The 19344-nt window shown below is 36.4% G+C and overlaps 1 protein-coding gene across 6 annotated transcripts in view; it reads left to right on the top strand.

The window, feature by feature from the left end:
• Window positions 1-19344, top strand: part of ATAD2B (ATPase family AAA domain containing 2B) — a 72582-nt gene that overhangs the window by 23210 nt on the left and 30028 nt on the right. For all 6 annotated transcript variants that reach the window (XM_085218103.1, XM_085218104.1, XM_085218102.1 and 3 more), the window contains 11 exons: window positions 1199-1297; window positions 2051-2162; window positions 2990-3105; window positions 3851-4025; window positions 4811-4899; window positions 5959-6118; window positions 7023-7113; window positions 12819-13130; window positions 16270-16402; window positions 18222-18408; window positions 19058-19243. In XM_085218103.1, coding sequence (XP_085074229.1) covers window positions 1199-1297; window positions 2051-2162; window positions 2990-3105; window positions 3851-4025; window positions 4811-4899; window positions 5959-6118; window positions 7023-7113; window positions 12819-13130; window positions 16270-16402; window positions 18222-18408; window positions 19058-19243 — 1660 coding nt within the window. The remainder of the gene's footprint in view (window positions 1-1198; window positions 1298-2050; window positions 2163-2989; window positions 3106-3850; window positions 4026-4810; window positions 4900-5958; window positions 6119-7022; window positions 7114-12818; window positions 13131-16269; window positions 16403-18221; window positions 18409-19057; window positions 19244-19344) is intronic.

The raw sequence follows: 19344 nt of genomic DNA, 5'->3' as shown, positions 1-19344 counted from the left end.
ATCCTAATATCCTGCAAGTTCCTTTGAAATATTAATTACCATTTATCATTTAGGAGAATGTTTCTATTGCGTATCATGCATATGCAGCATTTTATTGGATAATCTCTGAACTTCTTCTTGCTAGCAAGATGCAGAGGGTTTGAAGGCAGATATCTTTGGAGGTTGGTGGCCCTGCATGTGGTTGGGGGGTTGGAGATTTGTGATCCTTGAGGTCCCTTCCAACCCTGTCCATTCTGTGATTCCTTCAGTTTTAACATACTTATTTTTCCACTACCATTTTATTTCTGCTTCTTGGGATGTTTTACACTCCTGAAGAAGTTCTTTCCAATTGCATAATGTTCTCTTTGATATGTTTTAAAATGCATTTAATTTTTGGTCCTTTACTTGTTTTCTTTTAGCAGAAAGCATCTCATCAATGCATATCGTATTCTTATAAATGATGCAGCTCACCATATTCACTAAAAATGCATGAGTTATTCTGTGAACCAAACCTTGTTTGCTTGTGCAAAAAAGCTGCTTTTTTTTCACACCAATTAAAAAGAAAGAAAACAAGAAAAACCTCAAAAATTGGACACTTCCCTATACAGAGAATCTAGTCATGTATGTGAGGTAGTAGTTTCTAAGAGTTTTCTGACATATTGCAGTACTGCCATAAGAAATGGATCACACAGATGTTGAAAAGTGAATGACACACAAGTAGTTTGTACAAATTCTGCTGTTCATATGTAATCTCTCCTTTTATGAAGTTTTACTGTAGCAGGTATGGAATTAAAATTCTGAGGGAAGCATCAAACTGAATAAGCAGATCTTGGTATTTCTGTTACGTTACAGATAGAGTAGGTGTTGGGAAACTTTTCTTTATAGCTGTCTGAACATCAGCAACTTGAGGACTGGTTACTTAATTACACTCACTGTTATTAATGTGAACTGGACCACATCTTATAAGGATTTGCTATTCTAGTGATGTTCACGTTGATATTGGACATCCTTGAGACTGTAAATGATGATATCATCATCCCCTCCTCATGATTATTTTGATGCTTAATAGAACAAGAATTTGCATGTGTCTGGTACAGCTGAGCAATATAGTATTTGCCCTTTCAATTTGATTTTATTAAAAAATCAAAAACATGCTGTTCCACTGTGAAAAGGACTGTGAAGAGGACAGAGTTTGATATTTATTTTGCCATTTGAATAGGAGAAAGAAGCATGCCATTCACAGCAGTGATACCACTTCCTCAGATGAAGAACGTTTTGAAAGAAGAAAATCTAAAAGCATGGCCAGAGCAAGAAATAGGTACCAAATAATCTTGGGTCTTTAGGAGGGTTTGATTTTTATTATGTAGCAGAAAATAAACCACTGCAAAATGATAGTGGTGTGTTGTGAGAGAGAGCTTTAGATGGATTACAAGACATAACTCATTTCAGCTGGTGGAATACTGAAGTAAGTGTTTGAAGCTTCGTTGTATACTGGATCAGGTGGATGAGAGTTATGGCTGATGTGTAAGATTTTTTTTAACTTTGACTTTTTTCTTGACTTTTTAAAACTAAATATTTTTTTAATGTTTTCCTTACTCTGATATGTTCTGTTAATACTTACTACACTGAATTCATGCATTTCATCAGTGCCAGCAATTAGTGTCTCATTTTTTTGCTCAGCATTTTTTTCTATGTTTAATGGAAATATGTCTATTCTAGCTCTATAAACTGAAATACATATACAAACATAACACTATGGTTAAGGAACTCCTAAATACAGAAGAATAATTACCAAAATATTGGCTTTTATTACATTATCAGACCGGGAAAGTCATCGTCTTAGATGCTGTCAATTTTTAATGATGCTTAGGAGAATTAGTTATTTGTTCTTAAGCTCTTTTAACTCAGCCTGATTAATTTTTTTTTCTTAATAAGTTTTGAAATTTGATGAAAATTGGCTAGGCTGATGTCCATTTTAATTCAGTGCATGAAGCCATTCACTCTCGTCTTTGCCCATTCCTGCCAAATGATTGAAATAAAACAATATTTGATTTTTCTTGTGATTGAACAGGTGCCTGCCTTTAAACTTTAGAGCAGAAGACCTAGCTAGTGGAATCCTTCGAGAACGTGTGAAAGTTGGTGCAAGCTTGGCTGATGTTGACCCTATGATTGTTGATAAATCTGTAAGTTCAGTTAAAAGTTGTTTTTTTTCCCTTCCACTGATTCTGCATAAGTAGAATTCACCACAACCTCTTATTGAAATTGAAGTAAATTAGTTATAAACTCACTGATCTTTTTTGATTATTTGAAGTCTTGCCTATTATCTTGTGCTAGGATGCACTTGCTTTTGGCCTCTAAGTTATCATCAGGCCGCATACATAACATAAACGAGCTAAAATATCTGTTTCTCAGTTACATTTCTTTGTTTACAGGCACTTTTTAATTACTGTGGTACAGAAATGTGTGATATCATAAGCAGGGCAGAAACAGGTGTAATGAGCTGATTGTGGAGCTAGCCATGGTCCTGTGCTTCATGCATGGTGTGTGTGGATTTTCACTGTTATCTCTGGCAAGCCTGACTGAAGGGAGTGTAGTCCAGGAACCCTTGGTTTGGCTCAAGATAAAACTGTTCAGGAGCAATGATGTGTGTTGCCTACAGTGTGTATCGTGAAGAATTTGCTGTACTATTAGCAGAACCAAACTAATGTCTAGAAGTACTGAAGGTGTGATTCATGATGTGATGTGCCTGAGCTTAAAACTGCTGTATGTATGTAGATACTCAGCCATCCCTGGCATACTTAATTTGCAAACCAGATAAACCTCACCTCAGTCACTGATAATTGACTTGATCAACTTTTTAAACTTCACTGAGCTCCAATTTTAGTACAGTATTTTTTAATGAATGTATTGTTGTTTGCAGTTTTTCTTTGATTATGTTGTTTTATAGTTAGAGACTCTTCTATGAAAAGCTCTGGCTTAAACATGCTTTGCTTTTTCTTTTTTTTCTAAGGTTCGTTTTGATAGTATAGGGGGTTTGAGTCATCACATCCTTGCACTTAAGGAAATGGTAGTGTTTCCTCTTCTCTATCCAGAAATATTTGAAAAATTCAAAATTCAGCCACCAAGGTAGGTGTATTTGCTCTTTTTTTTTTTTTTTTTTAAAATTTGATTAAACTTGAAGTATGCTTCACTTGAAAACACATAGGAGATTGCCTCTTCAAGTGTTTACAGTTAAAATAGACTTACGTGTCTGCCACTCACTCAGAATGTAATAAACAGGATGAGGAGTTAACAAAAATCTAATTTACTCTTCTTGTGGTAAAGTGAACTTCTTAGTGATTTGGTTGAAGAATTCAGATGTTCTATTAAGGCAGCCTTAGTAGCTTGACTTTTTTTTGTTAATTTCAATCCTTTTGTCAAATGATTGAGTAAATTAAGGTAAGTGATTTTTTTTTTTTTAATAGAAGTAATCACAGTAATGTTATGTTGTGATTTTAATGTCAATCAGCCATTTTAGTGTGAGATTTAAATGGGTTTACATAATCTAAGCAAGAGAAAAAATTTGAGATATTTTTGTTGTTTTGAAGGAGTAAATCTCTCCAAAGAAGTAATAGAAACTGTCTTGAAGTATTGCTGAAGAGTTAATATTTGAGGAGTTATTTAACTAGAGTAAAACAATCCTTTTGAAGCTTATCTATGGAAGCATAAAACAAACATAGATTTTATGAAATCACACTGAATACATTAAGTAGTAATAATAGCACTTAAGTCTTTCTTCTCCAGGCTCCCTGTCTTCATTATAAAATTTGACTTGGAGTTTTTCAGGAGACGTAAAATAAGTTTGTGACTGTGTTGATCCATTTATCTTCAGGGGCTGTTTATTCTATGGTCCTCCTGGAACAGGTAAAACCTTGGTAGCTAGAGCTCTAGCTAATGAATGCAGTCAAGGAGACAAAAAGGTGGCTTTCTTTATGAGGAAAGGAGCAGACTGTCTCAGTAAGTGGGTTGGCGAATCTGAACGTCAGCTTCGACTCCTTTTTGATCAGGTTAGAAAAAAATACATCTTGTGTATGTTCTGTGCTTTTTTCTTGTTGCTATATCTGCGCTGTGTTCTAGGCAACCCAGATTATTTGCAAATGAAATTAAATACTAAATAGCTTATATATTTAGACGAAATAATAAAGGAATGTACAAATGACAGCATTATTTTGCTTTGAGAACTGAGAGGAAGATGTCTCTAAACTTGTGTGTTAATAAAATGGACAGAGTAGTTTGGGTAAAAATTGGAAAACGGAAAAAAAATAAAATGCAATGAGTTTGAAGTTGTCTGTCATGTTCAAGGTATGCTGCATAGAGGAGGATGTGGGACTGCATCTGCTCTGTGTGCATTTTAGTACTCTCATTGGGCTTGGAAAATGATGGATGGGAGAGTCTCTTATCAAGACTGAGACACAGTTGCATAAACAAGCTGTTTTCAGACAGATGCCTAAACAAATGGATTATGTGCAGATAAGATACCGTTTTCTGTAACGCAGTGTAAGATGTCTCAGTTTATGAGCACTGTGCTGTCTTGAATCTCTCAGACAGTAAAACTGATACACTGGTGCCATCTTGCTTATTTAAAGGAGAATGCATCTGTTTCCTTTGAAACAGTACTGTTGAAAGTTGAGTTTTATTTTTAGACTGCACCTTTTAACCAAGGTGTTGCGGTGTGTGTTATTTTAGCATGTTATTGCTTGTTAAGAAGAATAAACTATTTTTGATGTTGATGGAGTAATTGTGAATTAATGGTGAGTTGATTTTTTTTTTTTTCTTTTTTCTTGCACGCCAGGCGTACTTGATGAGACCCTCTATAATCTTCTTTGATGAAATAGATGGTTTGGCTCCAGTTCGTTCTAGTAGACAAGATCAGATTCACAGGTATTATTTTTTTGTGTGCTATCAAAGAATATACATTATAAAGTAGAATATCATGATTTGGAGGAGATCTGCAAGTATCATAGAGTCCAATTCCTGCCTCCACACAGGACCATGTTATTTTGGTAAATTCTAAAGCTTAATTTCACTGAGTTTTCAAGAAGGATTTTTATTTTTGCGTAAGATCCATTACAGTAGAAAGGACAGATTGCTGAGGTTTTTTGCTCTGGAAAATTACCTTTTTAGCTTTTCAGACCACAATTTGCTGGCAATCAACTTGCAATGGTGATGACCTGTCAGCTGAAGCATCAACTAAGGATTGGCTGCTGGTTTTGTACTATAAACAGGTTATCTGTTACCAACTTGATAGAATAATCAGCTGAAAACACAGTCTGAGAGTTTTTCAATTGCAGTGTTCTGTGAATGAAGTGAACATCTCTGACCTTCTGTTCTTTTGATTACTGAGTGATGTGGAAGTTTATCTAGATTTACTTCCATAATTTTTTTTTTTAAAGCATATTTACTGCTAGATGTATTTTTTTTCTGGTTGCCCTCAATCTCAGTTTTGCTGTGCCCATTAAGACAGCATGGTTGTGTTTTTCATATTCTAGAAATACCATGGCATATTGTATGCACATCTCCCATGACTCAAATGAGGGGAAAAGGAAGGAGGTTTGGGGTCAGCAGGCTAGTTTATGGGCTTCATTTTGATGTTAACCTTTCTTCTACTCAGTTCTACCCCATCACTTGCTCTAAATAGGATGATGCATACACTGTTAATGGAAAAGATCTTTTTAGAGTCACAGCAAATGACTTACTGAGCTCATATGCCCTAAAACGTTCTATAAAGAAGGAAGTTTGAATTTGTTGTAGTGCCTACTGGAGTTGTAATGCTAAGAGTAATACAGGTTACATCAAAAGAGTTCTCCTTAATTTGAAACTTGAAATAGTTGCATGGTTTTTCTTTGACATACGTATTTTTTTTGAAATTAAGAGTGAAAGAGCAAAAATTATTACACTATTCCCTATATTTTTATTTATTTATTTTGAAAACTCTTCTAGTTCTATAGTGTCTACTCTTCTTGCCCTCATGGATGGACTGGATAATAGAGGAGAGATAGTTGTTATTGGTGCTACAAATAGACTGGATTCTATAGATCCTGCACTCAGGAGACCTGGTCGTTTTGACAGGGAATTTCTTTTCAACTTGCCTGATCAAAAGGTAAAACTTTGAAAGTAATTTTTTCTTGAAGTTAAAACAGATGTCTGACAGCCAAGCTCATAAAAAAGCAAATTCATTTGTTCTTGTAAGTTTATTAAATTTTGTGAAGACTTGTTTAGTAAAAACACATTGATAGTGTATATAGAGTTGTACTATACTCCAAATCTTCAGAATATAGTTTAAAAAAAAACAAAGATAAGCTATTTGCATTAAACTGAATAGCTTAGCTGTGTTTTTGTATGAATTTATACAAAGAATGTCAAATTTTGGGACTTTGGAAGTTACAGTAAGAGCAAATATATTTATATATACTACTGAAAGCACAAAAATTGTATACATAAGCATAAAAGCTAATTTATGGATGACAGGAATATTTCAGTTCCTTGTTCTATATTTTTAAGAATTCAGCCTTTAATATTACATGAATTCATACTTAACTACATCCACAACAAGTTTATTTTTAACTTGTTTGAATTCTTTGCAGTTGTGAAATGAAATACTTTGCAATTCATGTGTGTATACTATGCTACTCAGCAAAAAATTAATTGCTGAAGCATTTGGCAGTGGAAGCTGTAAATCACATATATAGCACTTAAGCATTCAATTATAAAATTATGATAATTCCTACTAGAACATGAATTGTGATCAATTCACATGTCATACTGGTATTGATAAAACAATTAACATATGTAACTAGTATAATGAAAAGATTACTGTTTCTATTTAAAATTGTAAAGGAGGGGAAAACCTTTGTTCTCAAGAGGTCTTTGCATGATAAGTTCTATTTTATGCACTTCGGGGACATGTCAAGGGAAAAGAAGTTGATATTTACTTGAATAAATAATATATTCAAATCTTCTGACATGGGTTTGTCTTGCTAACTTTATTTTCATTTTTAAATCAGGCACGAAAGCACATTTTACAAATTCATACCAGGGATTGGAACCCCAAACTGTCAGATCCTTTCTTAGGAGAACTAGCTGAAAAATGTGTTGGTGAGTGTTACCATGTTAGTGCTTCAACTGTTGATGCTTTCTCCTCTGCGTGAAACTTGGAAAGTTTATTAAATGTATCAGGATATTTATTGGTTTTTACCTTTTTGAACTTTTGTACTTTCAACAGTGTTATTTTTTTGTGGTAAAACATGCTTCTGTCTTACTGAAATACAAAATCAGTAGCTAGTAGTTGTTTGAAGGTAAAATAATATCATTTTTCCTTTCTGCAACTTCCACTTGTCCTTTAATAGAATGCATACCCACAAAAAGAAACAAATAGAAGTGGGAATTGGAATCATCAGGTAGATCTCCCATTAAAATAGAATCCTACAGATGGGGTAGGGAAATGTTTTTTTTTTTTTTTTTTTCTATCTACATATGGACAAAAAAAAGTCTGCACTTGTTTTTTCATTGCCTGGCATGTTCTCCTCTGACAGAAATCCCACAGACTCCTCAGCCTTTCTAAAGGTGATTTTTTTCTTTACAGATTGCTAGCATAGAACAAACCCAAAGTGTAGATATAGGTGGGGGTGGAGGGAAAAAACACCACACCGTGAGTACGTTAAATATACCTTTGGAGCACCCAAAGACCTGCTGTACTGAATGGAGGATGGTTGTTCAAGATAAACCTGCTGCTTAAAAGCTAATCACAAATAAAACCCAATATTTTTATAGTGAATTTAACAGAGGAAGTGACCCTAAAACACACACCACAAATCTCTTCTCAACAATTTGTCATGCAAAGATGCATCCTCTGTCAGTCATCTGCTCGGAGAAGCACTGAAGTTCTCAGAAAAAGGACGGTCTCAAATATCTGTGCATTGGAACCCATCATCAGAGAAATAAGAACTTTAAATTGAACATCAGTCCATTCAGTCAGCTGCAGTACATCCGAATTATCCTCTTCATCCACAGGGACATCTATCATCGAAGCAGCATCCCTCCGCTTTTGATGCACAAAGACCTCAACATCTTCTGGTGAGGAGAAAAGATAACTATCCAGCAAACTCCAATTTAAGCTTTGCCGGGTATAAGACAGCATGTGCCAAACCCATTTCATGTAAATTCTGCTTGATTTGTGCAAAGACGTGATGCTGCTTAGTGGGAGAGAGGGGAGTAGTTGATGTAAAACTCAGTTGTTTCTTTGAAAACTCACCATATTTTTGCATTGAGAACACAATCATGTTTTTTAGAACTTCAGACTGTAAGGAAAGCTGTTGGTAGGTTTGATCAGAAGGCATTCTTCATTCTCAGTAAAACTTGTTCAGTGGAAAAGTCAGCCCATCAGAGGAAGTGCCCTTTTCTGTTTTCCTTGGCTTTCTTTTTGTCCAGCTACTGTGCACTTGATTTTCTCAATTCTGTGTCTTGGAATATAAATGTTTTCATACATCCAAGATTAAAACCTTCTTTTAACTTTACAAAGATCTTTTAAAACAGTTGAAGAGTGGTTTGTCTTCTTCACCTTCAGTTTGCATCATCATTTCTGTAAGTGAAATCTGCAGCAGCTAATACTTAAGCAGGCATTCCAGATTCTTTGTGTACCTGCAAATTGAACTTATTGGCCCACTTCTCACATTGATGAGAATATGTGCTGATCTGTTTCCTCTTGTGTACAGCCTTTTTTTTTTTTTTTTTTTTTTTTTTTTCCGTTTTAAAACCTCCCCTTGCGTCCCTGAAAGCTTCCTACACCCAACAGGCTTTTTGCACAGCATGGTTTATACCTCTCTCCAATTCAGCAAGCTTGACAGCACTTAACTTACAAGCACGTGGATCCTAATGAAGAAACCTGCTGAAATACTATCAAAGCAAATGACTTTGGGAAGCAGATGTATGTGTGACTCAAAACTTTGTAAGATCAGGGGTACAATATTAATGATATTACAAGGGGAAGATTCCAGGACTTAGACACACACACAAAAGTTATTTCTGAGGGCTGATTTTTGTCCCAGGTGTTTTGGATGCCTTTTAGGAGATTTTTGTGTATGTGAGAATTAAAGAACACACTTCATTGAATTGCCACGTAAATGCAGTGAGTGTGTGACAAGTGAAGCTGCTCGGGGAGAACATGGAATTACTCTGAAGACCACACAATGATGTCTTTCTACTACTGTCAAAAAGCACAAGTACTTAGTACCATTTTTCCATGTAAGTGTGTACTGGAGATGGGTCACAGCAATCCTGAACTTTATAATCGTTGCTTTTCTCTTGTGCTTGCTTTATTGTTCTGAACTATAACTTTCTGTAGGTGGAGAGGCTGTTAGCTCAGTCTTGTAGGAAACAAAAAATACTGGATACATGAAGTGTGAATGCCTTCATCTTGCAGATGAATTTTTTTACAGTGTAAAGAGTGTTATTGAAATGATGTTAAGTAGAATTGTGAAGAGGTAAGCCATCGTACTTGAGGTGCTTGTTAAGCTTATTTTTGAAGGAACATTTTGTGACAAAATAGTATTTTATTAGATCTTCTTCCTGTCCTAATGTAATGTGGGAGAAGGAAGCTATGGAAGTTATTAATTTTAGCACTTCATACTTTTCACAGATGTGTGAAAAACACCAATGTGTAGAAAACATTGTTTTTCACTTCTCTCACAGTACTGAACTTTGACCAACTTACTTTTTTCCATTGGAGGAGTTGTGTACTGCAGAAACTGGAAGAATCATAAAATTGTTTGAGTTGGAAGGGATCTTTAAAGGCCATCTAGTCAAACTCCTGGCACCAAACAGGGACACCTACACTAGATGAGCTGCTCAGAGCCCTGTCCAGCCTTACCTTGGGTGTCTCCAGGGACGGGTCTTACACCTCTGGCCAACCAGTTTCAGTGCCTCACTACCCTTTATTGTAAAAAGCAGTGATTGAGATCATTAAGTTAGATGTTCGGCTTAGCTCAGGAGCAGTTTGTTGTGGATTTTGGGGGTGGATATTGGGTAGAGGATACTTTAAAGAGGACATAGTACCTGCAGTATCTGCAGGATAGGAACAGTAAAATATGACTTGTAAGATTTCAGTGATCAAAATGCATTCTTTGGAAATCTGTTTTCTGAAAGCTGGACTTCAAAACTAGTTAGCACAGTGTGGTGGTGATAAGCAGAGCAAAATGGGCTTCCTTGAGAAGATTACTTAGTTTTTTGATGTGTTGTGCCAGTGTATTTTGCCTGCCAAAGTGAACATCCTTAGTGAATTCTTCAAAATGGAAATAAATGCACCGAGCCTTGATTCAATAGTGTCAATTTAGACAGAAATAAATTCAGATTATTTCATCTAGGTATGACTCATTTTATTTATTATTCCCTTTGACAGCATTTGACTCGTGTTTTTTCACATCTTAATCAGTGTGCATTTACTTCTTAGAAACAAAAAACCCTTCAATGTTTCACAAGATATGGTTTTTTTTTTGCAATTTTCCTGTCGCTGAAATGGATGTATAGTGTACACAAGAGAATCTCTTAGAAAGAGACACCAATTATTACTCTTCAAATGTAATTGCTCCTGAGAAATGAAAAATAGAAATGGAGACTAATTGTGTATCTGATCACCTGAGAATGTAATTTTAGAAGTAGGCTACAGGCTATTATTTCCTAATTTTGCAGTTCCTTGGAGATGTGCAAGCGGTGATTAAAAAGACTGTTAGAAAGTGGTATTACAGCATTTATTAATAGAAAAATTGAAAAGGACCGAGCTCCTGAGCTGCTGAATCTTCTGTGATGAAGATGCTGAACTAGTTTTTAAGGCCACTGGAGTTCTATATATCTCTTGTACATCTTTGATTTAAGCTTTGCTTTAGTGACCCTGGACGTGTTAAATTCAGAAAGCTTGTTGCATGAAAAATAGACTAATTTAAATGGGAAAATGCTACCTCATGTTGAAAGAAAAAAGCAAAACTTGGATAAAAAACCTGTTTCTGGTTTTTTAGATGGACTTGTAGGTACTGTTTAATAAGTACATGTGTTTGACAAAGTGTGCCTGCATGGTTTTGATTTTGTGATGGGGGTTGGTATAAATAAATAAACAGCCTTAGCACTGAAAATGATTACCTGCTGAGGAATATACATGGACGTATTTGAGCATATTTCAAATGTAACATGTATGTATTTCATTTTAAGGTAAGTTGTGAATGTGAATTGCTGGTTGCTGCTTAGAAAACAATCTGTGTGTTCATGAAGTTTACATAGTTAGTGACTAACTTTTCTGTGAACACAGCTTAGATGCCGTATAACAAGTCTGATGTTCATGGCATTCTTTCTTTGGTAGCTGGTTTTTCTGTTTCTTGAATTGTGTTCGAGAATTTCAGGTGGAATTTTAAGTCTCAGCCAGTGTAAGTTGTCTTTGTAGCTGGAAAGTTGTATCTTGTATTATAAAACTGAAAGATAAGGGTGGAAAATTGTCTTTCCCCCTCATCTTATTGCTTCTTTATTCTTATTTATTTCTTTTTTTTTTTCAACACTGTGTATAGAATCAACTTTGTTCCTTTTGCTGTATTGATTTTTTGTGAAACTATGCATTTCCATAGCGCTGCAAGAACATTAGAGGATGGAGAGAAGCAAGGCAGCAGGTTTCAGCTTTGGGACTTAGTACTGCCAAAAAACTGATACAAAAATAGAGTAGAAAAAGTATGAATGGGAGGAGGTGGGGGAGAGGGAAGCAAAACAGCCACAAGAATTTACATAGAGAGTTGATGAATGAATTTCTGTAAACATTTGGTTGCAAAACTGTGGACTTAGGTGACAGTGCCTCTGTACTATCTGTACTGTCCTACCTTTTCCTGTAGAGACTGTGCCCCACTGGAATAATATTTAAAGTTCTTTGAAAGATGGAGCTATTGTGCTACCAAATACGGCAGCGTATTGATGTCTCTTGCTGAGAGATATGAGAAAATTTGTAATTTAACTCTGTAATTTGTAATGTAGCTCTGGGGAGAAACCCCAAGCCACTGGAACTGCAGAAAACACAGAGGTATTAAATCCCTAAGTATTTCATAATTATCAGATCTGTGGTTCTTAATAATGACAATTAAGCAATTATGCAAAGCCACCTGTAGATACTTAGAAGCTGGGCTGAATGAAAATTGTGATGCTTTTTAGTAGCTTTCCTACTCTTTTATTGGTAACATTACAAAACTATAAGAAATCTGAAACGTTTTCCTCAATGGTAAAAGTTCACATTTTTCTAAGAATCTACAGAATGCCCTTTTAACCAGAGATTCCTTCTCTTCTTTATTCATTAACCTCTTTTCTTGATGTAATAGTTAGATGCTCATCCAATATAACAAAATGACTTTGCTTTTAATAAATATATTCATGTAGAGATGTTAAGCAAACTAAAACAGCAACAAACAGAAAAACTGAAACCCCAGGGTAGCCAGTTACAAATGGCAACTATACTCGAGACAGCATTCAGAAAAAAAGAGTGATGACAGACTGAAAACCATGAGCTGAAGATAAATGCTGTGTAGTGAAAACAGAGGTCATTTGAACCATCGTGTAGGATTCATTTCTGTCTGTATTTCAGTGTAACTGTACATAATTTCTTGATATACAACACTCACTGGTTTATAGCCTGGCATGTTTTGGCAGATGCTTTGTGGACCTCGACAATGAAGTACTACCAGTTGTTTTTAGCTGTAGGCATGCTTGAAATGTATGCAGCACAACAGTGCTATTTCATGCAAGGTTGTTTTGTTCTTCTTTCTTTTCTTTTTGTACACCAGGGTACTGCGGGGCCGACATAAAAGCACTTTGCACTGAGGCTGCCTTGATTGCCCTGAGACGACGCTACCCCCAGATTTATGTGAGCAGTCAGAAGCTACAGCTTGATGTTTCATCAGTAGTTCTCAGTGCACAGGATTTTTATCATGCAATGCAGAACATTGTGCCTGCTTCCCAACGTGCCGTGACATCTTCAGGACATGCATTATCTCCTGTGATCAGACCACTGTTGGAACGTACCTTTGCTGACCTTCTTGAGGTTTTACACAAAGTGTTTCCTCACGCTGAGTTCAGCCAGAGTGACAAAAGTGAAGGTATGTGGGTTGTCAGTTGACTTTCTTGGACTGCTAGCCTACAACCTGATGCGTGTTTGGTTTAGTGTTGTGTTCAAATGTGAATGCAGTTTGCTTGTCTGTTGCCTAATTTTTTTTTGCAGATTTTAAGTTGCTGTGGCATTTAATGAACCTATGTGTAATGAACCTATGTAGACCAATATGCTGTAGGTTTCAGTGCTATCTGGAAAAACAAAACAAAACAAAAAACCCCACACCCCTAAGTGTATTACAGCTTAAATGAGAAATAATAGAACATAATCAGATGGTACAAAAACAAACAACAACTAAATAGCGTGTTAGGACCTGGAATTGGTGCTCCTGCCTGAGTATCAATTACCTGACCTCAGTGGTTTGCTTGTTAGTGGGATAGAAGCAGGCTGCAAAGGAGTTCTATGGGGAGCTCAGAGCTCAGAAGTTGAGAGTGTAGGTTAGACAAGACCCCTGGGCCTATGGGGTGGTCATTTTCTGGATAATGAGGAAGTCCTGATAATTTCCTCACCTTGAAGTTCCTGATACACTTCTGATCCTGGAGATGTTTCTGCTGGGTTAGCAAGTTGAGAACTATTAGCTGTTGTGTCGTTAGCTTTTTTGCCAAATTAGTGAGTGAAGTCCAGTGTGCTAAGGGGTCAGAAGTGTGTCAGAACTCTCCTGCAATGGGTACAGTATGAGTGTGTTAGTGAGGCAGAGAGTAAAAAGGAACGTGACTGACTGTTCTGACTGGCAGTGATTCGATAGGTTCTGCGTTTTGTGTTCTTGGAGACATGCTTTAATAGTTAGCCCTGTCATTTCTTAAGTTAAATGTTGAAATTACTCTGGTTTTTGATGTCTTTGTATTCTGACATAATATTTTTTACTGTTTCATATTTGGAAACGCCCTCATCCCCTTGGCTTTATAAACACTACTTGTGGTTGTGTGTAATTAACTTGAAAATAGTCTAGTCATAAAGTAGATCTGTGACAGCTATGACTGCTTCTTCTTTCCTATTCCAGAACATGCTTTCAGACTGCACAGACTCCCAGGCAGCTCAGGCTGATCATTGTGCTGGCTGCAGCAGTTCCACCAGACCAGCTGTGCGTCTTTGCTCTGCCCCTTGAATTTCATGTACCCATCAGGCCCTTTGTTGAATCGTTTCATTGGCAAACTCGTTTAAAAACATGTTTTTGTTGGATTACTTCTCTGCTGATTGGAATAGCTGAAGATTTCAAGAGTGGAGATGGCCTGAGGTGGAGTCAGGGAGTGGTGGAGCTGGGGGAAGTGAAACTAGCTTGCAGCTGTGGATAGATCACATTAGGTTCTCTTGAAACCAGAATGGTGTAAGAAATTTGTCTCCCTTCATACTTCTCACCTTTTGGTAATGCTCAGTTTGGATACTATTGTTACTAAAGAATTTAATTGAAAAGCCCTCTCTTTGTTACAAAGTTCTAGTTGAGAATATTTAGTGCATGAGCGTAGGAGATACCCAGTGGGTATACATTTGGTATAGCAAAAATCCTGCATCTTGAGTTCTGCAGTGCTCCAAGAGTTAGGAGGTCTGTGTTCAATTGGTTTGAAGTGAGGGACATGGTTTAGTGAGTACTATTGGTGATAGGTGGATGGTTGGACTGGATGATCTTGCAGGTCTTTTCCAACCTTGGTGTTTCTGTGATTCTGTGAAGGGCTTCTGTCTTTGCCCTGAATTTGATATCCAGCAACTTTTCCTAATACTTGTGGATATGGGCTTGTTCTTGGCATCAGACTGAGATCTGTAGGCCTTCATTATCTTCACTTTATGAGGCATGCTTGTAAAAAATGTGACTGCATTGCTGTTTGCCGAGAGACTTGTCATATCCTCATCAAATACTTTTGTTTTCTCAACACTTTTTCCTGGGACTGTATGTGTGGATGGATAGCTGTTAGGTGGCATCTCTGTCCTACACTGGCAGTGCTGCCATTATTGGTTCAGGGTAGTAGTACATGTGCTGTGGTGGGTCATATATTTGAGAATAACTCTCATATCTCTTTATTTCGTGTCTTTTTTTCACACCACTCCATTTTTCTAATGGCTGTGGCCAACTTGGAGTGTTGGTCTCTGGTGATTACCCTGCAACAGCAGCGTGCAGCTGTGGCTGAGCTGCTCTCAAGCTTGGCCTATCCATTACAGAGTATTTTGTTGACCTCTGCAATTCTCTTGCTGACCATATTCACCCTGTTCATGCAAACTGATTTTGCTGAGGGATTGAGGATGGTTTTTGAAGTTAACATGAAATAAATTCCTTTCCAAGGAGCAAATAAAGATCTCATAGCAGTTGATTTTCCATTATCTAATGGCAGTGGTCTATTCTTTATCCCGCTGTAGCCATGGTAGTTAATTTAGCAGAACCTAATTTTCAAACGGGTCTTCTGTCAACTGGTTGTTTTGGTTTACTGCCATGCTTACATTTTTTGCAGTTTTTTTTGTCCCCAGAGGCTGTCTTTAGAATGTAATCAGTCTTTTAGCTTTCCGTTTCTGAAGGGCTATGTAGAAATTACCTCATCATGTTGATGCATTAGAAAAAGAATTAAAATAGATTGAAATATAGAATATGAACTCAGGATTAGCTGCACTGATTGTAGTAGTTTCATTTGTGATGGTTTTTTGTTGTTGTTGTTGTTTGTTTGTTTTGGCAGATTGTCAGATTGTGGGAAACAATTCCTTGTAAACACACATTGTCCACGTGATCGTGCAGAGAATAATTGTGGAAGAAGTGTACCTGTAAATATTGGGTCACTTGTATTAAAGAAATAAATACAAAATTCTTTATAATCTGAGGAATTAAAAATTTCATAAGTTCATCCTTGAAAAATCTCTGACAGTAAAATAAAATTAAATGAAGCAATTCATAGCGAGTTAAACATTTTTTTGTGAGATTGTTCTGCTTGATGCCTTGAAGAGTAAATTTGTAATTATTAGACTTCTACAGTATTTAATTTGCTTTCTTTTTGAAAGTATTCATTATTCTGTGTTCTTACATTTTGACAGTTATAATATTTTTTTCCTACTCTTGAAAATAAGTGTTGTAATTGAAGAAAATTGTAATGCCTTTTCTTGTTTGTTGTGAGTATAAGTGATGAGACTAATTAACGTATTTCTTGGAACAGATGTACCAAGTCTAATATTAGATGATAGTGAAGATGAGAATGCTTCATCAATTTTTGAGACGAGCTGTCCCTCAGGATCACCAAAGAAACAGTCATCAGCTGCTATACATAAACCCTACCTTCATTTTACAATGTGAGTGTTTCTCTAACTGTCTCTAACCAGATGGATGAAACTATGGCACACTTAGATCAGCAGAGGTAATAAAGGTGTGGTGGCAATGCTGTTCTGTGTGAGAAAAATATAACTGCGTGGATAAGAGGTTTTAGATTGAAATGGTCTTAGGTAAGGCCACATCCTGAACACAGCAATCAGAAACAGCTAGGAACAGATGGATTTGTCTTAGAAAGGATCTTAACAGCAATTCTCAATTGTAACAAGCAGTATTGATTTGAAAAACCACACATTGGAAAGAGAGATATTGAGAAATATTTCCCTAGGCTGGAGCCGTGGGGTGACCTGAGAGCAGCCTTTCAGTACCTAAAGAGGAGCTGCAGAAAAGAAAGGGACAGGCTTTTTTAGCAGGGTCTGTGGTAACAGAACGAGGGGAAACGGTTTCAAGCTCAGGAAAGGTAGATTTAGGTTAGATATGAGGAAAAAATCTCTTACAGTGAAGGAGTGAGGCACTGCAACAGGTTGCCCAGTGATGTGGTTGATATCCCATCCCTGGAGACTTTCAAGGCCAGGCTGTGTCAGGTTCTGGGCAACCTGATCTAGCTGTGGTGTCCCTGTTCATTGCAGGGCAGTTGGACTAGATGACCCTTAAAGGTCCCTTCCAACTCTTAAGGAATCTGATTCTGTGATTTTTGGAGGGTTAAATTTAGAGGTTCACTTCGTAGGAAACTACGATGACAGTAGAGATCTGCTTTGTCGTGGTCTGAAGCGCTGTTGAGCTTCAATGTATGCAATTGTTTGGTTGAATGATAAAAATGTTTTGAGTTTTTTAACATGTTTTTTCCTTGTTTTTCTTGAAAAGTTTTTGGGAAATGGGAATTTGGAAAGATTGTGTGAAATGTGGCTTAATCCTTCCTGTTTAATTTGAATTGCCTACAGTAATTAACTGTAAAGTAACATTTATTTGGTTTTTAGTTAGAACTGTTTTAGCCTATGTTCTATAGGTTCTCTGGGGAGTTTGCTTAATAAAGAAAATGAGGTTAGGAGAACTGCTCACTAGTAGTACTGTTCAGTAGAGCCATCTTGTGGAAAAATGCTAAATTTTTTTTTTGCTAAAAACTGATGCGAGGGCAGCATTTATGGAAATCTGTGCTTAAAAATAAGGATATAATTTAAATTCTCTGAGAAGCGTGTGGTCAAGTATGTTAATACTAAATTTAATTTAATACCAAATTTCTTACATGAATTCCTTCCTAGGATGTCTTCTATGTAGCAAGAATGAAAATAAGGTTTATCTTTGCAGTCTTTCTGCTCTCATAAAATAAACTTAGTAAAATAGTAGAATATGAGCGGTGATTTTTGTTAAATCCTATTTCCTAAATTACAACAAATTACATTCTTCTTGGAAATCATAGGTATTATTTTTTAGAGGATGAGTTCATTAACTTGAAATTTCTGAGGTTACTGTAGAGATGCATGAACTTGATGTGACCAAAAAGATATCTTGACTGAAAGTCCATTTATGTAAAAGTATGTTCATATGATGTTTAAGTTTAACGTGCACATTTTTGCAGATGAGTTTGAATAAAATTGTTGTGAAATTCAAGCAGTAGACAAAGCTTGAGTTACTTAGAGCTGAGTTAGTGCTGAAGTATTTTATAGTATGTTGAATCTTTTTAGGCAGTTGTAGGAAGTTGTCCATTACTTGATCTTTTGGATTCTTAGCGAACAAAAGACCCAAAACAAATACCCAGGCTTAGTAAAATGAAGCAGTGATGGAGGTTATATGTATGTCCATTGGTAACAGTGGCATGTTAATTTGAACTGTTGTCTGTTACAGGTCAGCTTATCACCAGCCAACCTCTTACAGACCGAGATTACTGCTAACTGGAGAGAGGGGTTCGGGTCAGACTTCACACCTTGCTCCAGCACTATTGCACACTCTTGAAAAGTTCTCTGTACACAGGCTAGATCTGCCAGCACTTTATTCAGTCAGTGCCAAAACACCTGAAGAATCGTGTGCACAGGTGACATTTGAAATTCTCTTGTAATAAGTAACTGATGTAATTCTGGAACAGATCTGTAGCATCTAAATAATGGGAGCTGAGTGGTGTGTTAAGTAAAAGCCAGGTTTTCATAGGTTCTTTGTATTTTGATATTTTAAATATAGGTCTCTCTAGATGGATATTCAGATCTCTGTTGACTAATAAGAGTAGTCATGTTTTTAACATGACTGCTCAGGAATAAACCTTATCTCAAATAAACTGAATCTGGGTTTTTGGTTCCAGATTTTCATTTTTGTTAGTTTATGTGCAAATTGTTGTGTTATGGATTTGTGCTCAATTACTTACTGTAAATGCTTAAGTGTGTGATGAATTTTATGGTGTGTAAGGATAGCAAGCCAGTTCAATTTTCATATTGATAGTTCAATCTTGACAAGTTTTTAAAACATACATGGCAAGCAGTATTTTTGTAGGCCCTACCACACTGATGTAAAATAACTGAATGATACAGCTAACAGCTGCAAACAGCTTTAATTATTAGATAATGTTAATTTACTGGAGGATTTGCATACCAAGTACTACCAACACAAGTCATTTCCTAGTCTGCGAGAGTTTTGCTTCTCATGGGGGATAACAACGATTTTAGTTAAATATCATTGTTACTTTTAATTAGATCTTTCGTGAAGCTCGAAGAACAGTACCAAGTATTGTTTACATGCCTCAGATTGGTGATTGGTGGGAAGCTGTCAGTGAAACTGTGAGAGCTACTTTCCTAACTTTGCTGCAAGATATACCATCTTTCTCCCCTATATTTCTACTGTCTACCTCTGAGTCCATGTATAGTGAATTGCCTGAAGAGGTAAGTTTATTGTGGGAGGGCAGTATTATTATGGATGTGTGTGCTATTCAACATGTTCTGATCACATGAAAGCATTGTTTTGCACTGTTTTTCAAACTTTA

This window comes from Meleagris gallopavo, chromosome 2 (assembly GCF_905368555.1).
Source record: "Meleagris gallopavo chromosome 2, MGAL_WU_HG_1.1, whole genome shotgun sequence".
Taxonomy (NCBI): Eukaryota; Metazoa; Chordata; class Aves; order Galliformes; family Phasianidae; genus Meleagris; species Meleagris gallopavo.
Note: the sequence above shows the minus strand (reverse complement) of the source record. Positions and strands in the feature narration are given on the sequence as shown.